We start from the raw sequence: 9,380 nt of genomic DNA, 5'->3' as shown, positions 1-9,380 counted from the left end.
ATATATCAGCCCACGATTAGCTAAGCTAGTGTATGAGTTCGATTACGGTCTATATTACACTACACATTCTTAGAATCATAACATAACATCGTAGAGCTTCTTAATCACTTAGAACATAAGTAAAATCTTGAAAGAGACAGTGAAAAGGACCCAAGTTGGAATCAACGTTAATCAAAAACTTACCTTCACTATCGAGATAGACGAATTGTGCATTCTCCGCACCACCTCGAACGGTTAGAACGGCAGCATCCTTTGCTTTTACGGAGGCTCTAAATGCGCCAGTTTTTAGACTACCGCCTACCAGTGTGTTTCCTTGCGACGACAAAGTAGTGGAAGGGAGAACGCTGGCAGCAGTAACGGTCGCACTTGCCAAACCTGATGCCCCGGCTGAAGATGCTTCAAACGAGGAAATCAGCGCGGCTATCGACGTCGACTGTCGTTTTCCAGAAGAGGCAAAAGATCCGGAAGTTGTTGCCCCACCAACCTCAACCGCTCGGGTTGGGCCTGAGTTGGCGTTGTCGTCGTCGTCAATGATTTTACGTCTTTGTTTTCCGTTTTTTTCGTCACTGTTACGATTATTGTTGTTATTTAGGGCCGTGTTCGTGGTCTCCTTAGGGAACGGCCCCCCGGAACCGCTCAACCCCGCTGCAACCGGCCTTGCAGCTTCCATCCAACAACATTATCATTCTTGAAATTCGAGTGACAACGGCGGAACGCTGGTGCGCCTTTCACCACCACAGAATCAGCTGCGAAATTTCAAACAGCAGCAAGAGATTTGACAGAAAAGACAGCTACGCTTGACGAATAGTCACTGCTACCTTGTTCAGCGGTCTCATAGCCTCCTTGAATACTAATCTTGCTTATGATACATTCTCTAGTTGTGATTGTCACCTGCCTAATTGTGCCACGTCACATAGCTATCGCCTGAAAATAACAAATATACAAAAATAACAAACAAGCAATAGAATGTTGGTTAATTCCACTATAGCAAAGTGAAGTAGTAAAGTTTTTAGGTAGGAGGCACAAATCATCGTGACACTCTGTACCAGCAAAGGTGTTTAACGATTGAACCATTTTGGATCTGCGACATGTTATGGATTATTCTTATATTGCATTAAGTGTGAAGGTTTTCGTTTTAAACAAATAACCACCAATTTGATCTGACGTTGGAACTTTTTTTTTGGAACGTTGGAAATTAAGTAGGATTTTGTCATAGCCCATACTTCCCATAATATTGCTTTAGCCGTTCGCTTTTAAAGGTTTTTTTTTTATTTTACTGAAAGCTTGAGAGCGTAGAGTTTAACCACAGATTGATCTCCTTCCTTCCTGATATGAGTTACAAAAAATTTTACAAATATACTAAGATCGATACTTTCTCAATATCAAGTTGGTGGAGCTGATATTGTTAAGTAAACATATTTATGCTAATACAATTTTTCCAGTCAATCATCTGTAGGTTCTCTGCAGGAAAAACGTTTCGTGACGATGTTGAGCCACTTGTCTTATTTCAACTGAATGGTAAATGCCACGTACGCTAATCCTTTAACCTGTATATGCTCCCACCCTGAATAGCCGTTTTCTGTTAACATTCGAAACGGTAACAAAATAGTGGCTGTGGGGTACCCGCAATTTTAATAACTAAGTGGTTTTAACTGAAAAGCGAAACGCTTTTCACGCTGAAAAACGGCTAAACTTGTTGTTGATTCCTTCGAAAAGAGAGAATAATGATCTAACTATAATTGCTAATACGCACAGAGACAGACATACAGCTTTGCTAAACGTCTCCACGAGGGTAAATCGCAACGCCGATAACATTGTAGTTACAAAGAACAATTTATCTCGCGACAATAGGGAACAGTCGATTGTAAATATTAGATAAAAACATCGGCTAAACAGAAAGATTTTGGCTAGTCGTACCACCATCCTTTATTCAGCACCGGTGTTCATTTCACGGTGGCCTGAGTCGCTTAATGGCTGCCTAACGATGTGCTAACAAGTCTCTTCAAAACATCAGTACATGTGTTTGTATTATACTAAAGACTAAATACTTTTGGGCAGATCACTAGGAAATAAACAGTGATAAAACGTCAAATACGTTAGCAAAATTCTGGTACTTAAAACACTAACTCGATTTAAAGAAGATGATCAATTTCTTTTCCTCAACGGTACGTAATTTTAGTACGCTCAAAAAGACAAATAATTCCAAGGCAAGTGAATTAAGGATACAAAATAAAATTAGCTGAATCACTAAATACTAAAGCGCTCTTCAAGATGTGCCCTATCTGTTTAAAGATTGAACAATACTAGCACCGCCAGCTTCTTGATCTCGTAGTTCACTATCTGGTGCTGCTGCGCGGGCATCCTTCTTAGATAACATCTTAAACCACAGTCGTTCGCCTTATGTCCTCTTCCTTGTGTCGAGCCGTCGCAAACGGTACACCCAATCAATGGAAAAACGTCACATACCAAGCAGTTGCTTTTTGATCCCATTTTGTTAGTAGATGCTTAATACGCAGCAGTCCTGAACAAATGGCACTAAAATTCTCCACAAACAGTGAAATTATCGTTGCTTATGTTTTCTGCGGCGAACACCAATGATATGGTCGCCACAAATGTACGACGTTTTCTGGCACTTATTTTACTGCTAAACGTATTAAATAGTTTACTATTATTATCATTATCTTTACTACTTTTCACACTGGTAGTAGCAGATGAAGCCTAAAAAATAAGTTAGGAATTAATAATATTTCTATCTAATAAAAACATTAATTTTGATTATTTTTATTGTTGTTATTATGACAAATATCACATGTACGAAGTCAACAGAGACGCATAGAGGAAAATATTACCCGTAGGGTGGAGCAACAAGATGATACACCAATCCGACAGATGTCTTAGTGCTGCACCATACAAACTGGTAAGACTAAATATATATTTTGAGTTCTACGTTTGGTGGCAATGCCGTTAGGCATTGTTTCAGACGACTAACTCTTTCCACCACAAAACGAAGTATATCTACACCAAGTTCGAACTTAGACCAGTTGACATGTCCTTACACTTAGTAGGCAAAGACGTTACCACCGCGCCGTGACGAACTGGTAATACTAATTGCACCTAGCGACTCCAGCCATGGGAGCTTCAATAATAATCACCGGGTAAGAAAAAATAAAGACAAAGCTGTCCTGAAGAACTTTGATGCAGTGGCTATATAAAATAAAGATTTCTCTAAAATAATTATAATACACGAATATTAATTAAAATAGAGGTAATCTCTAGTAATCGTAACTGCAAAAATATACTATTTGTCGAAACACGACTACGGAGACCAACGCAGCACATATTTCCACCGATGACGGTCATTACCAATTTACGGAACGTTACGCACGAAGGAGTCAGCTATTTTCATTGAAGCTAACAAGGAGTTCAAACTGTTCTACATAAATAGACTGTACGAAGTCGAGCACGAAGAAAGTTCTAAAATCAGGTAACTGCGTTGAAGTTTAGTTACAACGAGGGTTTAGCCCTTATTATCTGAATACATAATGTTAAACGACTGTATTTTTTGTTTTTATTTTCTATATGTATCAACTCTGCTGCCGTTACAGTTCAAAAGCGAGTCTGAAATACATTCGGCGTCAAATATGATTAATCGCTAACTCATTTATTCTACTAAAATGAAGTATCTACCCAATCATGCAATACAATGGCTGTGCACATGGAACTCGACAGCTGATAGCCGACGGTTTTTCTTTCCCATTATTATGATGTATATACGATAAAACCCATAGTCGGGTTTATTTAGTTTTGCAATTAAAACGCATATGATCCTCCATGAAGCACTTTACTGTAAACTTTTTACATCGTGTTTAAACTGCTTCCACATAGGCCAACAGCGACAAAACTTTCTGGCACTACCATAATTCGAAAATTATACGTAATTCGGTAACAGAACTAGATAATTTGTCTACAGCCCGTAAAGGCTCTTCAGAGTGCAGTGCAAAGCTAACTCGATGTTTGTCAGTTTGGCAGCGTTGTTCAAATCTTCCAGCTGCTAAAAATCTTTCAGAGGTGAGTTTTAAATACTATATGACCCAGCTAATCGTGTTATCTGAACATACAGGAAGGTGCCATGTGGTCGTTTATTCGGCCAGAATTGAACAATCATCACTGAATAATTAGAAAAAATGCCCTTAGAAATTTAATTTCCGTGATTTTAGCGACTACAAAAAAGGGTCGTCTCTATCACATGAATTTTATAAACAAGTGCATGTGACAGCAATAGAAAGAATAGTGTTTTTGTCAACATCTCTCACGCCAAGTATTGTTGATAGCAGCTACATGGAATGAGCATTGACCGAATTGAAAGTGAAACACAAGCAAATAACACCTCTCGAATCAACAGTAGTAACAAAAACATGCCGGAAATGATCAACTAATGCAGAACATCTCTGTTTCCTTTAGAGTCATCTCCTACTCGCGATTCATAATTTGCTGGATATCACTGGTGGTTAATAATTGAAACTGAGCCACAAGAAATTAAATATACCATTAACAACGATTGCACGTTCCTTGTCGGTGATACGATGGACTGAACAAACGGATGTATTAGCGCCAAACAGGCCCACCGCTACTGGCTCTATGGTCGTACATGGAAGTATGTATCCAGCTAAAGTCTTGCCGGTTTACTCTTAATTTTCGACAGGCTGTTGCTATAATAGTTACAAAGAGCAGAAAACATCAACGTTTCGGTGAGTCCATTGAACGGCACATATTCTTAAGCAGAACTAGTACAAAAAAAGACGATAAAAGCGAAAATGATCGGATGCCATCGATGAATCGAGGCCAGACAGTCGCAGCGGTCTGCTGTAGAAACAACAACAACGGCAGTAGCAGCTCATTTTCTTGTCGCTCTGGTTGAGTTTTCTTTTTAGAGAATTTAGCTTGTCCATAAACTAGCTACACAGACGTATATATGGACACAATCAACCGACGATAGAAAGATACTGACCAATGACAAACTCACCACTACCACCCAACCCTCGTCAACCAAGCTTAATGTTAAATTGATTTTCAGATCGGGTAGCTGTATGTGGCTTCTGCTCTGCTGACTGCATAATAATTTTGTTCGAGTTCAAAATATCTGCGAACACAGGAACGCGTCAGTGTTTAGCGCCTATCTAGACATAAGAACGTCTATCGCTAAGGCTTGACATAGCGATACAAGGACAGACAGTCATATGATTCGGTCTTGAAACAGCTCGTTTGTAATGCTATAGAATAACCTAATGAAAAAAATTTGATTTGTGAAAATTAACCTTCAAGTTCATCAGCATGGTGTAGCTATACATTAAACTGTACAGCAATTATTCGATAATTTTGCTCAACAATACTTCTTTATATCTAAAGATATTTAATTTGTTGAGTTTATTTTTATCGTTATTAGTACCTTCTAAAAAAAGAAAATATTTTGGTATTACTCTATACAACAATTGAGGACTGCGATGATAATAAATCAATAGATTCAGAAAAAAATTTGCGAAAGTTGCGCGCTTATCCTTAGCAGTTCTAAGCGTGTTGTAATAAACCTAAGAATAGCTTATGTTACTCTAAAGACTAGATTCTCAAATGCCATGGAAAAAATATCCAGTTTCGTTTTTAAAAAATAGCCATCAGATGAATGTAAAATTAATACTAGCAGTTGTCGGTATTTTACAACTAGTTACGAGATGTAGCCAGTTACATCGAGGGCTTTCTTGTGTGATGTGCCGACGACCTTCATTTTTGAGGCTTGCTTTTGCTATTCATTGACGCAAATAGCAATCTTAATAGTTTTTATCTTATTACATATAATATTTTACGATAATATTGTTAATCAACGAGAAGTTTTCCAAGCATTGGGCCTGTTTTTAAACTCATTTCTTGGGATTTAAGAAACTCTCATTTTTTAAATAAACATAGCTTTAACCCTATGGAACGTATCTTTCAAAGCAAATGGCAGCATCTTCATTTACCAGTAATTTTGATAAATTTTCCTTATTTCTCCTAAAATTGATTAAAACATTTAGTAGTATAAGCATATTCTCTTATGAAATACACACCAAGTATATCTGCCCACTATTATCCAAATTTTTGAATACAATAAATGCTATTTTTATTCTATACATTGGTAACACGCAAATGTGAACTAGATCCTGATAATGGATAGCCACGGTACCTATAGCGCACCTTTGAAGGATTTAAATATCTGATTTCAAAGAAAAATCATATAAACTGCGTATAATTCTACTGCACGATCCACAGGTTGACTTAACTTGCTCTTTTTACATGCTTTACTTGAAGCAAATTGTTAAAGACTGTTGTACGAAAGCTCACTAGGCGTTCTTTAAATCTGAGCCACCCAAGAGAAACAATCAACATTTTAATATCTGATCGATTTTTAAGTAACTCAGAAGTGGAGCTTCTTCTATTAAACAAATTAATTTGATTGGTTACAACGATTCTATTTACAATTAACTCGCTGATGATAGATAAAGTTACCCATTAAAGGAACCCACAAAAACCAGCGGCATGAAAAGTAATTCCAATATGTGACGTTGCGTAAATACTAAAACTGTGCTAGCTTTCTATTCGTAAAATCGACCAATAACATCCAGTAGAAATCCACGCACAAACATTACAATTCCCTGTTCAGTGTTAATTTTCGCTTTTGCTCACTCCTATACAAAAAAATCCACTAACGGTTATTAGGAGCATAGTCAGTTTCATTTTTAATGGGTAACGGAGCCTGAAAACACAGACGCTGCATGCGATGCACACATGAGCATTGTTGACAAAATCAGTTACTACTGCCCCTTGATTATGCCCCAGGCGGATAAGGCCAGTCAGGCCGCTTTCCTACTCGCCGTTCTCATTTGGCCGCTGGCTTGTTCTTCCGAGAGATCGGTTTGCTAGTGACTTGAGTTAGTAACTTCTTTTTCTTCTTCCAACTCTGTTGCGCGTCCAGATATTAACAGTTGGTGCAGCAGAGAACAGAGCAGAACAGAAAAATCAAGAGTCATCGTATCATATCGTATCTATCTATTTTAAGCCGATTGCAGCGCATAGCACAAATGACGGCCAACTTTGGCGACTGTATATCGCTATGGACGTCGCAGCTCAAGTGGAACTTTGAGAGGCCCCGGCAAGAACTCTCGACCATCTACTAATCAACCGACCACAACAACAACAGCAGCGCCAAAGGTAGGCGAAGCAGAAGCAGGAACAACAACAATAACACCAACAGCTACAGCAATAGCAACAATTAGGAGTACAATAGTACACTAGGCCGTATAAGAAAGATGACTACATTGCCACCAGCAATGCCATCATCATTATTTATATAGACTGCCTTAAACTGACTCCGCACGTCGCAGGAAGAGCCACTGATGCTACTTGTTATGGTCTAGACCGAATAGGCAATTTATGGCAATGGCGGCGGAAAAATACACAACGGTAAACAATCACAAATTTTACAGCACCGCAAAAGACGCACAGGAGTTCGATAAGTCAGAATCGCAAGAGAAATATGAATAATAGAAACCTTATTTCTTTCGAGGTAAACCGAAACAAACTAAGGTAGAAAACTTCATATCATAAATTAGTACCTCGTACGTAGGCTCACAACGGCTTCGTATAGCACAGCGCGCAAACGTTTGCTTTTTGACAAATTTTAACAACTCTGTCGGCAACCGTTCACTCCTACTTCTTATACTAGGTAGAGTAAATGTAAATTAATTTAAGCAATTATCCACTGCAAATAGTTCAGACAGCCTGTTCCAGAACGTCGTATTCCTTAACTGGTTATATTTTACAAGATACAATTTCCGTCATGTCCATAACCCTGTACTATATATTTCTACACTGTATAGTTTGTAAGTTGCTACGGAGTATTTGTGTACGTATATGAATGACGAATAGTTTTCCCCAGTCATCTTTTGGCTCAGCAAATGCAACAGGTCCTCATAACCTCTTGTGTTGCGCGAGCGTATTTGTGCACGGCCCATCTGTTCCGCCCACCTTACTCGTCCCAACGACTTTGAGCTCAACTTAGTTTCGCTCTGTTTTCGGCTCTTTTCCCTGTATTCGTATAGATACAGCGGCACCAGTCATCGATAGATAAAAGGGACAGCAGCTCCATCACATTAGCCAGCGGCCGACGGATATGCAAGATCAAACACAACAGACAACCTCATCTCAGCCCTTACTTAGTGCAACAGCAGAGTTCCAAACCATCCTATGGCCCCTGTTCACGAACGGCACAAAGACCGAAAACAACGGCTCCGATAGCAAATCTCAAATCAATAAGCACAACGCCTTCATCGACACGACAAATACCGTTCTGTTCTCGTTCGAGCGGTGGAGCAAGTGTAGAAAAACAACACGCACAGCCTCCTATCCATGGCATAAACGGTAACATTAATGAGATAAGTATAAAATCGCCGTAACGTAAGGCATCATAACACAGCAATGGTTAGCCCTGCTCCGGAACGTCCGCCACTTGCTCTGTCGATCCGTATGTGTAACTGCCTATCGGCTGACTGACCCAAAATCGGCGAATCTACCACTCTCCTGCTGTTGGATGGATGTTCACCGTCTGTTTGTCTGTCTTTGGTCTTTTCGAAGCGGCCAATAGCCGAATGCCAAGAAGTAGTACGCAGCGCATGGATAGGATGGACGGTCAGTGCCGTTCACATTTAGTAACACGACGTTATACATGTCTTATGCTGGGACAAAGCAAAACTTACCTATCTTTTGACTGGGTGCTGGTTGACGCCTTCACACGCTCGCAGGAAAACAAAATCGAAATTCTGTTACAGTGTACAAAATTTCTTAACGACGAAAAAGTTTGCACCGCCACCACCATCACCACAACAACATCCACTGCTACACTTTGCCAAGTACTCCAAGCTGTGGTAATATTAAGTAATGCTTTTGTGAGAGGAAGCACTGGACAAAACTTTCGCCAAATCAAACTCAACTCACGAGCTACATCCAACTCACGAAAACGGATTGACTTTTTCTCGCTGGCAGCAATTTATCCATCATTCTGTCTGATGTTTACATACATACGTATACACAAACAACGACGACCGAGAGTAGCTTGACTCCTGTTGCTTCTGCTGCTACGAGAGAAACGCACTTGCTCGGTAGATACACATCGCTGGCAACAACTCCAGCAACTGTCGCTGCTGCTGCTGCTGCTCTAGACAGACAGAGGCAGTCAGTCAGGCAGTGTAAAAGGGGGCGCCCGAAGATGCGACGAAGACGACGACGACTATGAGCGCACACACCAGCGCAGCGACGATGATTGGCGGTAGCAACGGATGGCAGCGCCAATGGTA

General features: G+C 39.8%; 1 protein-coding gene across 6 annotated transcripts in view; it reads right to left on the bottom strand.

The window, feature by feature from the left end:
* The window catches only part of Magi (membrane associated guanylate kinase, WW and PDZ domain containing protein magi), a 43,240-nt gene extending 33,943 nt beyond the window's left edge, over positions 1 to 9,297 (bottom strand). For 4 of the 6 annotated variants that reach the window (XM_022796131.2, XM_022796135.2, XM_022796139.2 and 1 more), the window contains exons 1-2: positions 8,784 to 9,297; positions 184 to 924 (exon numbers count right to left, since the gene is read on the bottom strand). In XM_022796131.2, coding sequence (XP_022651866.1) covers positions 184 to 670 — 487 coding nt within the window. In that variant the 5' untranslated portion in view covers positions 671 to 924; positions 8,784 to 9,297. The other 2 variants (XM_022796132.2, XM_022796133.2) reach the window with 2 other exon arrangements.
* Positions 9,298 to 9,380: the final 83 nt, after the last annotated feature.

Source organism: Varroa destructor, unplaced genomic scaffold (assembly GCF_002443255.2).
Source record: "Varroa destructor unplaced genomic scaffold, Vdes_3.0 BEIS01000003.1, whole genome shotgun sequence".
NCBI lineage: Eukaryota > Metazoa > Arthropoda > Arachnida > Mesostigmata > Varroidae > Varroa > Varroa destructor.
This window is presented reverse-complemented; position numbering and strand designations above follow the sequence as displayed.